The sequence below is a fragment of the Ursus maritimus genome, unplaced genomic scaffold, assembly GCF_017311325.1.
Source record: "Ursus maritimus isolate PB19 unplaced genomic scaffold, ASM1731132v1 scaffold_17, whole genome shotgun sequence".
Classification (NCBI taxonomy): domain Eukaryota; kingdom Metazoa; phylum Chordata; class Mammalia; order Carnivora; family Ursidae; genus Ursus; species Ursus maritimus.
This window is the reverse complement of record NW_024424119.1, coordinates 53,225,536-53,244,098: the sequence shown is the minus strand read 5'-3', so window position 1 is coordinate 53,244,098 and position 18,563 is coordinate 53,225,536. Positions and strand designations below refer to the sequence as shown.

The window sequence follows — 18,563 nt, the reverse complement described above, 5'->3', positions numbered from 1 at the left end:
TCCTGAAGGCTGCCTAAGACGTTGGGTGGGGGCACGCGAGGAGTCTTGTGGAGGACACTTTGCCCTTGGGCATAGCCCATGGTCCTGTCTGCTCTGGGCTGGAATCCTGCCAGGTACACACACCTCCGCCTTTCTGCTCTACAGCTGCCCCCCACCCCCCGCATTTGCTCTGGGGAGACCTCCGCCCCTCCCTCCCCACTGACAAACACATAGCTTTGGCCGCTGACTCCACCAGCACCTACTGCCAGCGCCGGCAGGAACACCGCAGCCCTCGCCACTTGGACTAGAGCCCTCTGTGTACCCAAAGGTTCCCGCCCAGGTGCTGGGCCAGGCTCCCCCATCTCGTGTCCAATCCCCACATGCCTCTGTGATCCTGGAAGGACCCCCACAAGTGCGCAGAGACTGGCCCCCTCCCGGGCCCTCTTCTCCCTGCACCCACACACATATTCCTCTCCCCCAGGATTGGTCCCAATGTGCCCCCACGGCCCCCCTTGCTTTCCAGGCAGATCCCAGCGGTCTTACAGTCCCACAGGGAAGAACCGATTTTAGGAAACTTTGGGGCCCATCCTGGTGGCCCTGACTGCGGATTCAGACGTGCTCATGCGTTGGCCTGACCAGAGGCTCTGAGTCACTTGGGGGTGATTTGGGGGCGTTTTCAGGCGACAATGACGACTCACCCCCGTGCTCAGGTCTGCCCTGCGAGGTGTAGCGACGCCCGGGGCCGGGGCTGAGAAGGGACCCGGGAGGGGCTGGGGGTCGGGTCTAGGGGACGCGGCCGGAGCTCGGGGCGCCCGCGGCGTGAATGAGACTCCCCGACCCCCTCGGCCCGCGCCCGCAGCCCGGCCTCTCCGGGCGCCGTTCACCTGCCGCGGCGCCCCCTCCTCCATGGCGCCGCTCCGGCCGCTCGGCCCCTCCTCTCGACCACTGCAGTTCCGGAAGCCCCGGCCCCTCCGCCAGGACTTTCAAACTTGAAACTTCCCGGGAAGCGGAGCCGGAGCCGCGGGATCGGGCGCCCCCTCCCGAGGTCCGCTGGCCCTCGCGGGAGCTGGGATCAGCGCCGCCTCTCGGCCACGAGAGGTCAGCGCCCGGGACCCCACTCCTGAACCCGAGGTCCGGCCTCCCCGGCTCCCAGGTTCCGCGGGCTTTGGGGCTCAGCGCCCCTTTCCTGAGGCTGCAGTTCCCGCTCGGTGTGACGCTGACCCCCGCGCCGGGACACAGGGGCAGGAAGGGACTCCTCCCGGGCCGGGGTTTTCTAGCTGCCCGGAGGGGTGGCGGGTGGCGATGGCGCCGCCTGCCGGCCGTGGGACGCCGCCTGTGCGGCCGGCCCGCTCCAGGCTGGCTCAGCCCCTTCCTCCCGCCCCAAAGTTTCTCATCGTCTTAGATCCTTGGTGTCAAATGGGCTAATCCCAAACCTGTCGCCCCCACGAAGTCTTGGCCCTGCCTAGAGTCACTACTCTATGAACGTATGCGTCTCAAAAAAGGAAAGCCTCACCCAAATCATGCCAAATTACAAATGACAGATGAATAAACCAAACATCTCAGGGCGCCTGGGTGGCTCAGATAGTTAAGCATTTGCCTTCGGCTGGGGTCATGATCCCAGGGTCCTGGGATCGAGCCCCACGCTGGGCTCCCTGCTCAGTGGTCTGTTTCTCCCTCTCCTCCTGCTTTTGCTCTCCCTCTCTCAAATGAATAAATAAAATCTTAAAAAAATAAGTAAGACCAGACATCTCTCAGGCCCCCACCACTCAACCAGAGTGGAGTTTTCTGGGTCAGCCAGAGCCACCGTTCTTCCCTTGCCCTAAAGAACCCATCCAAACAGAAGACACATTTACATCTTAGGAAAGAGCCACAATTTCAGGAAAGCCAAGCAATGGGCACTGACTGACCTGGCAATGGCTCGCCTGTGTAGGAATTCTAGGGTCCTGTGCTAACCGGCACTGTGCCAGGACTTCACTGGAAGGAGCCTGGTCCAAGGGGCTGGGAGCAGGGGTCAAACATTGAAGGTGGCTGATGTGCTGACTTGGAACAGGCGCCCTCCGGTGCTTTTACTGAAGGAAATATCAGTTTCACTTTGCTCTGACCACCTCCCACTCAACAGAGTGGAGAAGGGGATACTGACAAGCCGTGGACAATCCTGGGTTGTCCTGCAATGGAAAATCAACCAAATGACACCAGCTTAAGCAAAGGCAACTTGGTTCAGTGGGGGGCATGCCTACACTTCACAATCACTTTTACACGTGGGCATATTGCCGAGTTGCCGAGGGGTCTTTTCAATGGGTTATCAAGTTGCACTGAGCTGAATGTTAATCAAGCATAATTTAGAAGCAAAAAGACTACCAATTTCTGACTGCAGGTTGAAGGAAAGCACAAACAAGCTAAGCTAGCAAAGCTTCTCTTTTCGGCAGGTATCTGTCCCTCGCCTTGGGGATCATTTATCTACCCCTACACCCAAGAAAGCTGAATTATGTGAAAGATCTCAAAATGATTTTCCAAGTTTGCCATGTGTTTCATCGCCTCACTGGCCAATAATGGAAAGGAGGTGAGAAGTAGCAGAATCCACGAGCCCCAGGCTGGGCAAACCCACAATGAATGCAAATCCTAGGCTGATGGGAGGAGTCTGACCAAAGAGCTTCATCCTGTCCGATGGTACTTCATGAAATTATAATGCTTAAGAAAATTGAAGTTCACTTCACATTCAACATCCAGTAAATAGTGTGAATGGTGCAAACAACTAACTGTATAAACATCAACCCAAAAGAAACGTATAACTTCCTGGCAGGTACATTAGGTAAGTTTTACTTTCTGGGGGTGCCTGGGTGGCACAGCGGTTAAGCGTCTGCCTTCGGCTCAGGGCGTGATCCCGGCGTTATGGGATCGAGCCCCACATCAGGCTCCTCCACTATGAGCCTGCTTCTTCCTCTCCCACTCCCCCTGCTTATGTTCCCTCTCTCGCTGGCTGTCTCTCTGTCAAAGAAATAAATAAAATCTTAAAAAAAAAAAAAAGTTTTACTTTCTATACATTTTCTTCCAGTATTGCAAACATCAATCCATCTATGTTTAGATTTGCCTCCCTTGGGTAGTAGGAGTACCCCATGTCACCAACTAATCAAGCTGGCACACACCCTCCACTCCCTATTCTTGTTCTAATCACAAAACCGCAGTCCTTTGCCTCGGACCTGTTAACAAGTAAACTTGTACGTCTTCATGAACACAGCCACCTGTTCAAAAGGGAATGGTGACTGCTGGGGTTGCGGGGGGGGGGTGCTTTTCCAAAGGGTAAGATGTCCTCTTTAAACAACTGGAATGGTTGTTCACTCATCTCCTAAAGAACTTGTCTCGATCCTCAGAAACCCTGGAAGTCTTTGCCCTTTGCAACAGAATCCCATTTTTGAAATGGCCAGAAGACTTCATAGCACAACCTAACAGAAAAGGCAGAAAAACTAAACCTGTTTCCGGGACCAAGTGAAACGCTGAAACCAGTTGTTACAAAGCAGTCATGATAAAAATAAATTAGTTCAGAAACACAATTGACTAGGAATCCTCTGAAGCCTTTTCAAAGGCCCCCAGAATCCATCAAGTCAAAAATCCGTAACTTTTGGCAGCCAGACAGCTAACACAAGTGAAACAGGCCAGATGTAAAACCAACGGCAACCCAATGAGACAGGCAGGATTCTGTGGACATTTAAAACTCTACATATATCCCAGAGCCAGAGCTGGGTCGAACTGCAGGGCTGGTCACAGAGGTCAGGGAACAGTTAAGTCCTCTAGAAATCAGAACATCTTTGGAGAAACCACCTCAACTGCAGTGATGGTCTAAAATAACATGTTCCTTCAGGTTTGAAATGAAACCTCCGGATACATTTCCAGATGGATACATTATCTATACATTATCCTCTGTGCCCCAGTTCATGTAGTTCACTCCCTCACGAGCAGAGCTTGGCACAGCTTTGTAAGATGCCCTCTTCCCAGAGAAACAACAGCCACCATTTACCCTTTTTCTTTTGAAATGTCCTTGTACCAAAGGAGTTTTAAGCCATTCATCTGGCACTTTCCAATACACACTTACCTGAGGGCCGGCCCGAGAACTCCTCTTGCAATCGGACACAAACTGCACCTGCTACTCTTACTCTTACGCTTTCCAGCACGCTGCCACGGCCACCTGCCTGCCTCACAGCCCGGCACCCTTCCCAGGATCTGCAAGCACAGGGCACCTCAAAGGCGATCTCAATAGTTGGGAGGAAATCATCTTTAGGGGCTAGGTTTTTAAATCACCTTCTCAAAAGTAAACGAACATTTTAAGATTGGATTGTGACCTATAACCTGACAGCACTCCAATCTCACCAGCCCTTCGTCAGTTTGGTAAACCAGAACTTTGAGAAACAAAAATTACAGGCCTCCTTCATGAGCAGCAATTCAAGCGACTAGGGATTTTTTTTGCGAGCCAACAGTCCTTTTAAAATGTTGAGCTTTTGACAGGAAAACATTCAATCCCTTCAGGAACTGACAACATTCCGAAGACGTTTCTTTTCCATGACCTTTATACCTACCCCTTTCGTACAGGCCGTATCTCTGCTATACTGGACAATTCGAAGAGCGGTTTCCCCCCTTCCCCAGTCACTATGAACACAAATCACACAGAAAAACTTCCTTATTATCTAAACCCAAAAGCAAGTAACATGTCTCTACAAAACAAGGAGAATGACCCCAGTCAAAAAAAAATCTTTATGTTCCTTTATTGGAGCAAGATTCCTGACCGGTATACAGTGACGTATTACTAAACAAGACCTGTGCAGAAATGACATACTATCCATCCAGACAAGTTTTCATTACACTTTGCCTATCGATGGAATAGTTCCATTTATAAAGTTTTATACATCAAAAAGCTTTGAATTTGACCAGGCTGTCCATTAATTCATCTCTGAAAAAGTTAAGTGGCATTTCATTTTAGCTACTATAATTTACAGCATTAAAAAGCTTATGCATTAGGTAGCTTCCCAAAATGGTATCCTATGCACAACGGCATTTAGCAGAGCAGGGCCCGTCCTCTCACCCAGATTCACACAGACAGGCCTCGCTTGAGAGCTATATGCTAAATAGCTAGTACTTCGAGATTAAAGTACTCCTGAGGTTCTTACCACCAATACGGACTTCTTACTCTGAGTCTTGTCTTCCTGGCCACATTTCGTAGTACCAACGAAGACATGCCAGTAACTGCCCTGTGTGTAACTTGGCATTAGAGCACCAGGTCTGTCTGATGGTGGTGGCAGGCACTATTATTATATCCAGGTAAATAAAGGCCCATTTTTTCAGATGCCAATTTGAGACACAAATCAAGGGCACAACATAATCAGAACCGAGTTTTGAGCAATCTGGTATCCAGACTGATGTGGAAGATTTCAGAAACTGACAGCAAATTGTACCCACGATGGCTCCTGGCTTTGGAGACATTAATACATTGATTCAGATCCCTTTCTCAGTCCACACAGCCCTGAGGTCACCCTGCAAAGTGCGTATCAAAAAATACGGAGTCAGAGTGACAAAGTTTGACAATACGTTATACAAGTCAAACGTGGAAAATCGTATTAAATACACCTGTTCTGAGAGAAAAGCATCAAATCCTTTGTGTACACATTTAGTTTTATTGTAACAAAGCAACTTGTACACTTTTAACGTTTAAAACTGAGCATCATCTTTCCTTTCCAGTGAAACAAAAAGAAAATTTAAAAATAAACAGAACAAAATTACAATAGAGAATGTCAATTCCAAATAAGATCCTACAGGTTCTGCTGATTCTCCCATCGAGTGGCAGGGCTCAAGTCATCATTAGGAGAGAGTTTTATTTTAAAAGTGTCATCTTAAACTGCAAGGATGTCCGTTAAACATCACAATTAAACATGCCAAAGGAGAAGCCATGTTGTCAAAATGCCCACTTAACCCACCCAAACATCTCAAACCCACCCTTTGCTGACCTTCTATAACCCCATTTTTTTAAGTTTTTTTTTTCTTTTTTTTAAACAAGAGAAAGTAGACAGGTACATGTTGGTAAATGCTAACTGTCCATATTCACATAGAGACACAGTGTAATCTCTGAGCCCAATATACAGAGAAAGGAGGAAAAAAGCTAGAATTCTATGCACTACTACACAGGGGCCTAGCACCCTCCAGCTTCCAGCAGAGCTAAGGGAGCAGAAGGTTTTTCTTTTTTCCCACAGAGCACGGTGGTGTTGATTCCATAAAGTTTTTGTTGAGACAGGAAGGGATAAAAATGAATTTGGAACGGAAAAGGGTAGAGATTCTTTTCCCACTGTATTCTGCTCAAGGTATTTCCCCCCAAAATAGTTGAGAACCATGGTATAAAGGGAGAGAAAAGAGACTTCAAAAAACAGGGCGAATGAGCACAAGAGGAGGAAAAAAAAAAAAAAAAAGAAAAGAAAAAAAAAAAAAAGACTGCAACTTGCTCCCAGGGACTGAAGAAAATTAAAAAAGGAAGGTTGGAATCCATCAGTGTTCCATTAGTCATCTTCTCCTTCATCCTCCTGTAAGAAAAAAAGCGGGCATTCAATTTTCAGGGTTAATTCTAAAGTCATTCCTCAACATTCACACAAACACTTACGGACTTCCACAGAACACACTGCCACGTTATGGAGACTTGTACTTTACGAACCTACAAATCAGTCTGTATCAAATCTCAACTGAAAGATACAGTGATGCTGTTTCAGATAAATTAGTTAACTTTTCAGCACTCATCAAAATCACTGACCTCTTTCATACCACATGATGCAAACCAAAAGCCAATCACGATCTCACTATAAGAATTCTAATGTTTGTCTACAACATGCAAATCTGTTAGTCAGGTCTCTCAGAACTGACCAGCTGCACTAACCCTATCACCCTCATTAGTACTGGCCAGGGAAGGACAGGGTGGAGTACGAACCACAAAGGAGAACTAGTTATAGTTAAGTCACAGATACAAGAACCTTATTAAAATCTTCTTCCACCCCAGACAACAAAACAGTTTATCTCATCTACAAATCCTCCCACAATCAGTTGGCCAGTTTTATTATATAACCACAAAATAACAAGGTAAATTCTTTGAGATGATCTTTTCTGGACTTAACCAAATTGTCTTTTACCTCTCCTTCCTCCCCCTCATCATCATCTTCATCTTCTTCACCTTCATCCTCATCTCCTTCTTCGTCAATATCTTCCAATCCTTCCTCTTCTTCATCATCATCATCATCTTCTTCTCCTTCCCCTTCTTCATCATCCATGTCAGGAACCTTAAAAAAACCAAGAGTTACCTGAGGAACTAATTTTCACACAAAGGAAATAAATACAACCTTGAACAAAAGTACATTCTCAACTCACCAAGTAGTACTGTAACGGATTTGGCCAAATATCATCTTTGATGACCTCTCCTAACTCATCTGCACCTGCGTCAGAATGGTCAGTAAACCAGGTGAAGAAGCTCTCTGGTTCCTCATGCTGTCTCTTCCTGCTGGCTTTATTCTGTGTTTGACTTGAACGTTTCGTCAAATCCTAAATGAAGACAGAAGAACTTTTGACACAGGTTCTCCATAACACCTGAATTCCCTATAATTTAAGATTTTTAACCCAAAAGCGGGGGGAGAAGGGGACGGGGGACAACGACGAACAGGGGGACACACACAACTGGTGTGTTTCCTATACTTGTTATCTAAAACAAATTATAAAACATACAGCAGGTAAATAAAAGAAATCCTAGAATTCTAGGTCTGCAAAGACTTTTCAAATTTGTACAACAAGCTTTTCCTAAAAAGGTACCATGTAAATTTGGCTTTTTTTTTTTTTTTTTTTTTTTTACACAAAATCAGTTCCACTTTGACAACCACTACCGTAACACAGTATAATAATTTAATATGGGGGGCACCTGGGTGGCTCAGTATCCTGGGATCGAGCCCCACATCAGGCTTCCTGCCCAGCATGGAGTATGCTTCTCCCTTTTCCCCTCCCCCTACTCATGCTTGCTCTCTCTCTCCCCCTCTCTGAAACAAAATCTTTAAAAAAATTGTTTTAATGAGTTCACCACTTAAATGCAGACATAAATGCAGTTTGGGAGGTAGCAGGCCATTTGAAAAAGCTCAGTCACCAATATGAAAATCAAAAAATGCAGCCTGTCTCTTTAAAGACTTGCACTAGAATATGTAGCAACAGCTCTAAACCACTGTGTTCCGCTTTAACACGCTAGGGGTCTTTTTGTTTTGTTTTTTACATTTAAGGATTTGCACCAAAAACATTACCACAGCAGCAAGTATTGGTAAACGGTTCAACTAAGCCAAAATACACAAAATGATACCTTCACCCAACATTTCCTCAAATACCTTTCCAGATTTCCATTTGATTTCGGTGGACTTTGAAGATGGATCACCACTCTCATTCAGATGAAATTCTTTGGAGAGAACTTTATTTTCGAAGTAAGGGTTTTCATCAAAATACTATGATAAATAAGATTGGAGAACTGGGAATCAATACAAACAGGTCTTCTAATCAAAGCTCTAATTCATTTCCACAGTGGCAAACAAGAGGAGTTACTGATACTTACAAAATCTATTCTGTAACCTGATTTAATATCTTCAAATTCTGTCACTTCAACTCTTGTCAAATAATGCAGTGCCTCTTCGTCCTCCTCCCCAAGCAGTGCAGACACTAGATGAGCAAATTGTAGGTCAAATGTGTATTAAACAGACAAATAATAACAAACAATTCAAGTGATGCCTTTAAAATTTTTCCAAATTTAGTGAGCATCTTCGACTTCATAAATCCATTAAGGGCAAACCAGATGGCTTAGTGGCAGAGCTGTCACCATCTTTTACCAAGTAATTGAAGAGAATCCCAAGTTAGAATATAGTCTCTTCTAAAACAGAGAAAATATTAAAATGCAAGCCTCCCCTCTCTTCAGTGTTTTAATCTCTTCGTGTAACCAACACGTTGAACTAAGTTCTTAAGCCAAGTCGCTCCACTCTAACAAGCGCAGACACCCCATACCCTGGAGTAATGCTCTGCCACAACGTACCTTGTGGATGGTTGACAAATGTTGTTACCCAAAAATTGGGGATTTTGGCGATCAATTCCGACCTCTTCTGAAAAAATGGTTGGCGGAGTTTGTTATATTTCTGTTCTACTTTCAAAATCTCCTCACTGGCTTGTTCATTAAGTCTGAAGCAAATGAAAAACCATGTTGACAATGATCATATCTGACAAATACAAAAAATGCTGAAACTCCAGAATATTTACTTATTAGCCTTAGAAGAGTACAAACTACTTATTTATAATAACCAAAACACCTAGATTTATAGTTAGAGACTCAAGTCAAAAGTAAGATCCCAATTTGATCTGCTTCACCAACAGACACGCTCAATAATTAACAGTTCTTGAAGTGCCCAAACTGAGCATTTTGGTAACATTGTATATTTACATCACCAACTCTATTGCCAGGCTAAATTCAACTGTTTCAACATCAAGCAGATGAAGTTTACAAAAAAAAAAAAAGTTGCTAATAAAGTAACAAAGTTATCACCCAAGTGGGAGCAACACTGATGCCATAATGCTAAACTATCAGAAGTCCAGGCACTGCAATTCAGAGAACTTGTAGCCTTTGAAAGCAAATCCAAGCTTTACAAGGTCAATGTACTTTCTTCAAAAACTTTTTGGTCAACATACAAGTATTTCACAGGAAATTAACACTGGACTTTCAAAATATTTCCAACTAAGTTATAATCATCTCCACTTAGCCAGTGGATACAGATTTATTTGACCATAGTTTCAGTGATTATAAGATTACAAGCTGCATCTCAGAAAACTTCTCCAAAATAAACTACAAAAAACTTTACCTGTCTATTTCATTTTGTACTTCATCAATATGTTCAATTGCTTCTTGCTGTTCTTTTTCTGCAAGAAAAAGGTGTACAGGACTCAATACTAGTTAGAATATAAAATTAGTTTTCCTGATGTTAACAGAGTATGTGATGTGACAGATCCATAAAACAGTTTTTAAAAAAGAAACTGCCTACTACAAGGCATGCTCTCCACATGTTCATGCCTGTAGTTGACAAATTACTTTTTAATTAAACGACTGTTCACAAATCATGCAATCTGCTAGGCTACTCCAAATGTTTGCAGCACTTTTTTCAAGAGTTCCCTTACAAGAAAGAGACCAGTTACTACTTTCTATTACAAAAGATAAGGAATAAGCCTTACTCAAAAATTCTTACTGTTATTTATCACATTGTATACCTGTTAACAGAATGATGCCAGCTGTTAACTCCACTACAGAAACTAACCCACGACCATAACGCAAACGAGGACACCACCTATCTCAGTGATAAAATCACTTCTTACACAGAGTTGAAAATACTGCTCAGTATCGATTACAATTAAGACATCAGACATGCCTGACAGGTAAGGCCCTTGAATCTGCCCGACCATCGTAAACACTGGACTTTACCTTCTTAGAATAGGAAGCCTAGCATTCTACCCTGATCTTTCTCTCCCCTCCAACCCAATTTCAGGCGGGCTTATCTCAGATGCGGCCCCACACGATTCTGGAGCACACTTACAGGGAGCAAGCATGAAGTCTGAAAACTACGAGCCACAGAAGGCAGAGGAGGAAAAGGGGTGTGCTATGGAAGAGGTGCCCTTTTGTCCGGTGAAGACTGCAGAACCTACAAAGCTAAGTGGGCGTGAAGGGGCCTGATCGCGCGGTTCATTTCCGGTAACCATCCCGGGTTTTGCAGCCCCCCTGCCGAGAAAGCCTTTACGGCCAAGGCTGGGAGGTTTGCTAACAGCCATTGTAAAGCCCCTCCGACACGCTGGCCGCCGGGCCAGGTTTCACAGCGCTCTACCGCGACGGGGTGGCCACCCCACGTGGGAAGTGTGCCCAGGGCAGGCCAGAGCATCCTCCCGGGCGGCCCAGGCCCAGTGCGCGGCCGGCCGCGTGCTTCCCCGCGCCCCCACCCCGCCCCAGCTCCAGGCGGAGGGCCGCGCCGGGGCCGGCCTGCGGGTGCGGGTGCGGGTGCGCCGCCCGCAGGCCGGGCGCGAAGGGGGAGCCGCGCGGAGGCCCGGCCGCGGGGCCGCGTCCGGCCGCACCATGTGGCGGCGGCGGCGGCTGATGGGAGCGAGGCATCATGGCGGAGCACAATAAAGAGAGGCTTCTCGGGAGGGAGGGAGGGGGAGGAGAGCGAGGGAGGGGGGAGAGGAAGGGGGGGTCTCCTCCGCCCGCGCCGAGCAGGCCGCAGCGCCCCCGCCTCGCAGCGCCGTCCGCCGCCGCGGCGCCACCCCGGCCCCGGCCCCGCGCGCACAAAAAAGGGCGCCGAGGCGCGCCGTGCCCGTCCGCCCAGCGCCCCCCGCGCGCCCCGGGCCCCGCCGGCGGCCTGCGGGCCGGGCGGGCGGCGAAGATGGCGGCGCGGGCCGGCCCCCGCCTCGCCTGCTCCTCACCTGAGGTCTCGTCGGCCCCGTCGTGGTTGGAGTTGAGCTCCTTTTTACTGACTTTGGCCGCCGGCGCCGACATGGTGCTGCTCCGCGGTCGGGGGGGGAGCGGGGAGGGGGAGAGAAGGGAAGGCGAAGGGGGCGGGCAGCGGCTTCCCCTCACGCCACACGCGCGGGCGCTCGCTCGGTCCGGCCGCCTCCTCCCGGCGCTCGCTCGCTCGCTCGTTCTCCCTCCCCCTGGCTCGCGCGCGCTGCCCTCGCGGCCTGACGACGAGGGAGGGGCTGGGGCGGCGTGCCGGGCCCCGGCCCGGGCTCCTGCTTACGGAGGGGAGGCGGCGGCGGACAGGCAGGCGGCTCGGCTCCCTCACTCACGCTCCGCGGTCCAGCTCGCTGCTCGCTCTCCCCGAGCCGCCTCCTCCTCCACCTCCTCCTCACGGCGAGGGGCGGGCGGCAGGGCGCAGGCGCGCCAGGCCCCGCGCGCACGCTCCGCCCCCGGCCGGAGAGGCTCGCGCCGCCCCGCCATTGGCTGGAGCGCCGGGGCGAGGGGGCGGAGCCGCGGCGAGGAGACACAGGGCCTGGCCGAGAGGCGGGAGGAAGGAACGCCGCGACGTACGGGGCCGGCCCCCCGCGCCGTGCTCCCCTCCCCCGCTTTCCCCTTCCCTGGCTCGACCCGGGACATTTGCGCGCTATGGGCGCGCGGCGGCCCGAGGGGCGGGGCCTCGCCGGGCTGCGCGCAGGCCCCCCGGCGGGCGTGTCACGTGGTGGCGGAGCGGCTTCCCTTCTCTGCGGGGTGGCGCGTAGCACGGGCGAGTGGGGTGTTACAGCCCCCCAGAAGTGCAGGCCTGGTTGTAGCCTAGCCTCACGGGGGCCCAGAAATACACCCACCCCGGGTTCGGCGCCCTGGGACACTGCTGGGGCATCCCTCTTGGTGGGTGAAGGAAGGCGACAGACATCTCCATCCTATTTTCCAGATGGGGAAGCTGCACTTAGGACTCACTCAAGCTTGTCTGCAAACCCCGAAGCTGTCCAGTCCACTTACAAGGCCTTTTCTTTTCCTGGCTTCTAGTCCAAGCTCTGCCCAGACGGCTGTGTGCACTTGGACAGGTCACCTTCCCTCTCTGTACCTATTTCTGTTCTGAAATTATATAATTCAAAGAAAGGCTGACAAAGGGGAACGTTGTGTGATTGGTGACTTTTAGGCAAGGCCGCGCCAAATTGGAAGTCCTCTGAAGGCAGGGAGATGCCACAGTCATCCGCGCGTCTTTTTTGCCCAACTAAGTCCCTAACGCTTGCAAGACACAGTACCGAGTGCTAGAGCCAGTCCCAGCAATAGGAGTAGATCTCATTGAAGCGCACAACTACCCGATGGCGTAGGCGGTGTTAAATTCATTTCACCACGTCAGAGCTAGGACCTACAAGACCTGCTTTAGCGGCCAAGACTTGAACCACTAAGTAAGGCCAAGGCATTTCTGTTTAAAATAACGTTTTCCAGGTAATGCAAATGCACCACGGTTCTAGCCCCTCTTCCAGAGCCCCAAGAAGTGGACCACAAAAAGCCTGAGTCTCTCCCTGGGCTTTCCTAAGCAGAACTTGGGGTTGGGTTATTTGCCTTCTAGCAGCACTCACGTTTTACTGTCAGCTCTTAAAGACACAAGCAGTGTCTTTAATGTTCAAGACAGTCCATTGGTAGGTGATCAATAAAGATAAATGTTAAATAAATGGCATACAGTCCATGAGTAGAGAATACAAATGTCTTCTTGGGACTCTCCCCCAAACCCCAAAATTCATCTAATCCTTTCCCTCCCAACCTCATTCTCAATTGAGCCCAGCTCAATCCCACACCTGTCTCAGTTGGATAGGCTTTTTAAAGGAAGAGTTATTAGCACCAGCGATAAGCTGGTAAATGTTTGACAACCATCTCCCAGAAGAGAAAAAAAACACACCCAAGCCCCCCATTTCTAGCATTTGCTGATTTCAGTGTTGTATAAATACTCTCATGGCCAATTTCCTGCCACCACTGTGAAGTCACTGAACAGCGTTGAATTAAAACACCAGGCTCTATTGCGCTGCTGAAGAATGCACCGTGGGCCACAGGCCATGATAAAGTACATGTGTTTTCTCATTTAATCCTCACAAGTAGTACAAGGTAGGCATTAATATCCTCATCTCACAGCTAAATCCAACTTTTTTTGATGTGAGTGGCAGAACCACAATTCTAAACCATGCTAGTGGATAACAAGGTCCCTGCCCTAAGACCGTTTTTCCATTTTTTGACGTGACATTTGACATCAGGACTCAGTATAAACCTAAACACAAAATAATACTTACCCTTACTAAGTGTGATGCGCCTCTTAATTTTCTACTCTATTTTATTTTCTTTAAATGCAGGTAGCACTCCATGAAATTGATTTTGTGACCCATTAATGGGATGAAACAGTCTGAAAAACACCGTGTTGAGGGCTGCTGTTTTCAGACGAAGCCTGCTTATAAACTGTGAGTACCAGTGACCCAGAGCCCTCTCCTAAGTGCCTGATCGACCTGTGTTTCCCACGCATCTGCAGGGGCTCCAGGTCTCCTTTCCGACCATCCCAGCCCTTAGAACCACCCTGCTCCTCTTCCTGACCTTTCCCACAACACTTCTCAAGATGAATGCAGGGAGCACACACTAGAAGTGGAAGAGAAAGAGAAAGCAAAAGGGCAAGAGTTTCAGTAAACAAGGGAGTGGCATGGACACGCCAAGAGATAATTCACCCATGCTGAATTAGTCACTGTGGTCTCCCCCAATCTAACACCATGAGCTCTGCATTCTCTCCTCGGCCTCTGACCTCCCCCTAGGAATTCCTCCCTCTCCTCTCCTCCCCAGCTTCCTTTGAAGGAAGAGAGCCCTGCAGCTTAAAGATTGGAGGAGAGATGTGGGCATTCCCTACAACACAGCAGTGTCCCAAGATGACCAGAAATTCTTAGCTAGGATGGCCTTAAAAATATCTATCCCCTCCACCTCTCTGAGCCTCTTTTTTCTGATCTGTAAAATGGGATTATTCACGGCTTCCGTTTTGAGAGCTGATGGATAGAGAAGTGTTTAGCACCGTGCCTGGCTGACCAGTGCCCAAGGAGTGCGTGGCATGAGCTGTCCTCTGGATTTAGATGAATCCTCCTGGAGGAGCTATGGTTGTACCTCTAATCCCTCCAAGTCCTGTTGATTCTCCCAAGGAGCTAAACAGAAGGTGACCGGGAGGACTCATTCACATTTTACTGCTCACAAGAAATTTACTGTCCATCAAGAGCACTGATCATGAGCCATTCGATGTCTCGAGTGTTTCGTATCTATTTAAACCGAACATCTTACAGAAGAAGGAAGCACAGGTTATGTCACTTGCCCAACAAGGTCACACAGTCAGCCAGAGCCAGGTTTCGAACCCTGGCTGTCCCGCTTTACCACAGGGGGGCATCAGCTGGGCAGGTCTTTTGCCTCTCATTTGGAAGGGGATGGACTGGGACTCCTTCAAGTCAAACTTGCCAGGTCACCCAGCAGACCCCCTGGCGCACCACCATGTGGACTCCTCACCCAGTGCTCCTTCCACAAGCCATGTCAGCAAATTAGAAAGATTGATGGGCTCCGAGCCGCTCCTCTCTGCACTTAGACAGCCTGCTGTCACATTTTCCAAGGGCAGCGCTTTCCTGTCTTCTACTTATCGAGACCCAGCTCCCTCGAAGGCCCCACCATATCCCCACTCCATCAGAGAGGCCTAATCACACGAACAGACCACGGTGTGACTGGCTCCAAGCAGTGTGTCTGGAAAACACAGCCCTCACCTCCAAGTTAACAGTTAAGGGGGGGGGGGGGCAGACGTGAAACAGACAATTGCAATGTAATGAGGTAAGGGCCAGGCTGGGGGGACTCTGGGCACTACAAGGGCAGAAGGGGGCTCCTAACACCCAGCAGCTGTGGCTCAAAGAACGCCTGCAAGGAGTGACTTAGCAGCAGAAAGCTGCAGGAGGAGAAGAGGAGCACAGGTAGGGAGACAAGAGTGATCCAGACAGAGGAAAAGCAGGCTTCTGGGACCTGAGGTGAGAAAAAGAAGAGCCGTGAAAGGTGCCAGAGGGAGCAGGAACCTGCAGAGGTGGACAGGAGCCAGGCGGACGCGGGCAAGTCACTTAGTTGATAGCTCGAGGGCAATGGGGAGGCAAGGGTTTTAAACCAGGGAGTCACGTGATTGGCTTTGCTTGGCTGGATGTGGGGGGGGGGGCGGGTGGAGGAGGAGGAGGACGAGGAGGAAGCTGGAAGCAAGAGGAGTGGCAGTAATCCGGCCAGAGTCGAGGGCAGTCAGCAGCCACAGGAAGGAAGTGGATGGATACGAGAGGTACCGAAGCGGTAGAACCAGCAGGACTTGGGGATTTGTCTGATGTGGAGGGGTGAAAGAGAGGACAGGGGTCGCGCATCACCCAGCCTCAGGCTGGCTGGTGGTGCCACCTACCAAGACAGGGGACCCAGGAGGAGTGCGTTTGGGTGCTGGGAGACAGCTCAGCTTAGGTGTTGGGTTGGGGGCAGGGATGAGCTCCCACGTGCTCCAAGTCTCTCAATTTTGCCCCTTCTAGTTTTTTCTTCACATCAGCCTAATCCGCTCACCCACCCTGTGCTGAAACCCTTCATGGTGTTTGGGGTCATATCTCAAAAAGCACGGGGGGGGGGAATCCCTTAAGTCTCCGATAAACTGTAGTGTAGGAACATACCTCCCTTAGGCAAGTGCTGAGATCTCGACGTCTCCTCCGACGTGGGGGCAGGAGGCAGTCTCGGTTTCTTCGTTTGAGGCAGGAGCGAAGACTGGCGTTTGGGGGCCATGCTGTCAGGAAACTCCACAGACCCAGGAGAGAGGCACGTCTGGAAGAAGCTCTGAGGACTGGAGCTGCCCCAGGTGGCGGAGGTTTAAATCTACCAGAGCCCTGGCCAGGAAGGTTTATTTACATGACAGTGGGACACCCACCCCATCCCCTCCCCCAGCCTCATCCCTTCCCTCCCACCCTCCAATCAAGATCAACTTCTTTTAGTTGCTCTCTGCAGGTCCCTAAGGGTCATTCTCGGCGCTGGGTGGGCAGGAGGAGATGTTTCCTGTGGGAGAAGTTCTCTGCTCTCTAGGGCCCTCTTGGTAGTGTCTGGAAACACCAGCAGCCTTTCCTAAATCCTCTAGATAGGCGGACCTGCCCCCACTGAGAACTTGTCCACTTCTTCTTCTTCTTTCTTTATTTTTTTTTTTCCTTTGGCCTCTAGATTTAAACGTGCCCTTGCCTCACCTCAGCCTGGGACATTCTTCAGGGCCATTACCTTCACCCCCATCTCTGTCTGGCTAACTCCCACCCAAACTCCAGGCCTCAGCTTGGAGACCTAAATGAACACTGAAATACGGGATTCCCAGGCAAGAATTACAAAGGAAGAGGGAAAAGAAGGGGCCTTTGAGAAGACCTGGAGCATTTCATTCTACACTCATTCTGGAAAAAGAAGGTCGAGTTTGAAAAATCTTAAGAAGGCATCTTGTCTGGGGGGATGAGGGGGGGGGTCACATACTTCAGCGCCTCTTGCAGCCTGTCGGGTAATAACTATGAATAAGCCAGCAACTGGATTTCACCACAGCTAGTGGAAGGCGGAGTGGTACAACCACTCTGGAAAACTGCCAACTCCACCCAAACTGAACTTGTGTTCAGCACTTCTGCTCCTGGTTATATTCCCGGCAGAAATGCTTACCCGTGTACTCTGCTATGTGTGATAGATGTGTACAAGAATGGTCACAGCGAGATCCATAATAGTAAAAATCTGAAAATGAAAATGTCAGTGCTGGAATGCATACATTGTGAAATAGTCACACAGTGGAGTATGATGAAGCAATGAAAATGAACGAAACACAAGTGCGTGCGGTGATGTGATTGCAGCCTACAGACGTAGCATTGAGTGAAAAGACACAAGACACAAGATAGGATAGGCTGTGCGATCTCATTTATATAAAGTACAGAAACAGGCAAAACTGATCTCTGCGAAGGAGAAGTCCAGAGTGTGGTTAACCTAGCCTTGAGGAGCGATGTCGCCGAAAGGGGGAACAAGGGGCCTCTGGAGTCCTCCTGAAGCCTGGTTTCTGGATCTCGGGCTCGCTACACTGATTCATGATGTCTTTGTTGCCAGGTCCCTGGTCTTTCTATTTTTTTTTTTAAAGATTTTATTTATTTATTTGACAGAGATAGAGACAGCCAGTGAGAGAGGGAACACAAGCAGGGGGAGTGGAAGAGGAAGAAGCAGGCTCATAGCAGAGGAGCCTGATGTGGGGCTCGATCCCATAACGCCAGGATCACGCCCTGAGCCCAAGGCAGACGTTTAACCGCTGTGCCACCCAGGCGCCCCCCTGGTCTTTCTAAAGAGAAGCCAGAGGTATATATTTTTTTGTGAACTCTCTGGATTTTTTAAAAATTAGCAATGAATTAAATATTTTAAAAACGCCCTTTGTGGACCAGATCAAACATGTTGGCCAGGCTACTTTCATTCTATAAGCCATGAGTTTGTAACCTCTGAGATGGTGCAGTGATTTTCCATCTTTAAAAAAAGGGTTTGTTTTTTCCCCATCAAGTAATCTCTTAACAAAAGAAATCTTAGGCATGTCTATGATGTTAATATTGATAAAAAGCTCAGCTCTTTCTGGAAGAAGACCCCCCACCACCACCACCACCACCTCTCGTTCCCCTCCATCCCTCCATTCTTTGATAGTTTCTGAGGAACTCTGGGCTCCTTCTAAGACGTTTTGAAAGTCACAAGTATGTTGATTTACAGATAAGCAAGCTAAGACCTGAAAGAAGTGATTTGCCTAAAGTCATGAGGAGAATAACCGAGTTATAGCTAGAACCAGGGGCTTGGGGTCACTTGATCACAGGGATGCACCTTTTAACCAGCCTCAGTCTTGCTGTTTATACCTGTAAATTGGGTGATAATGATGGCTGCCTCTTGGTTTAGGATTTTTGATTTGAGGACAAAGGATCATCTTTTCACTGTTTTTACTGCAGAAATTGTCCAAAAACAGTAAGGGGGGAAAAAAAGGAAAACTATCTTTCGATGAAATTGGGAG

The 18,563-nt window shown here is 48.9% G+C and overlaps 1 protein-coding gene and 1 long non-coding RNA gene across 5 annotated transcripts; one reads left to right on the top strand and one right to left on the bottom strand.

The window, feature by feature from the left end:
• Window positions 1-4,716: 4,716 nt before the first annotated feature.
• On the bottom strand, window positions 4,717-16,318 carry SET (SET nuclear proto-oncogene). Of its 3 annotated transcripts, none has more exons than XM_040632004.1 (8): window positions 16,195-16,318; window positions 9,870-9,927; window positions 9,053-9,195; window positions 8,582-8,685; window positions 8,361-8,474; window positions 7,369-7,539; window positions 7,134-7,280; window positions 4,717-6,536 (listed from the first exon to the last, which is right to left on the bottom strand). In XM_040632004.1, the coding sequence occupies exons 1-8, from the start codon at window positions 16,301-16,303 to the stop codon at window positions 6,513-6,515; spliced, it is 870 nt and encodes a 289-aa protein (XP_040487938.1). In that variant the 5' UTR covers window positions 16,304-16,318; the 3' UTR covers window positions 4,717-6,512. The 3 variants fall into 3 exon arrangements, with proteins under 3 accessions (XP_040487938.1, XP_040487936.1, XP_040487937.1); XM_040632002.1 differs by lacking the exon at window positions 16,195-16,318 and adding an exon at window positions 11,473-11,876; XM_040632003.1 differs by lacking the exon at window positions 16,195-16,318 and adding an exon at window positions 11,473-11,874 and having other exon boundaries at window positions 7,175-7,280.
• LOC103670280 lies at window positions 15,703-17,356 on the top strand. Of its 2 annotated transcripts, none has more exons than XR_005835268.1 (2): window positions 15,703-15,824; window positions 16,273-17,356. It is a non-coding gene; the product is annotated as an uncharacterized LOC103670280 (long non-coding RNA). The 2 variants fall into 2 exon arrangements; XR_005835267.1 differs by having other exon boundaries at window positions 15,712-15,824; window positions 16,277-17,356.
• The last annotated feature ends 1,207 nt before the right edge of the window (window positions 17,357-18,563 follow it).

Bases quoted from the DNA above. Each gene is read 5' to 3' on its own strand.
- SET (XM_040632004.1), bottom strand. From the start codon at position 16,303: ATGGCCCCCAAACGCCAGTCTTCGCTCCTGCCTCAAACGAAGAAACCG. The intron at 9,928-16,194 runs GTATGTTCCTAC...TTTTTCTTGCAG, and splicing joins TCAGCACTTGCCTAAGGGAG to AAAAAGAACAGCAAGAAGCA. The intron at 6,537-7,133 runs GTAAAAGACAAT...TTTTTCTTACAG, and splicing joins ATGAGGGGGAGGAAGGAGAG to GAGGATGAAGGAGAAGATGA.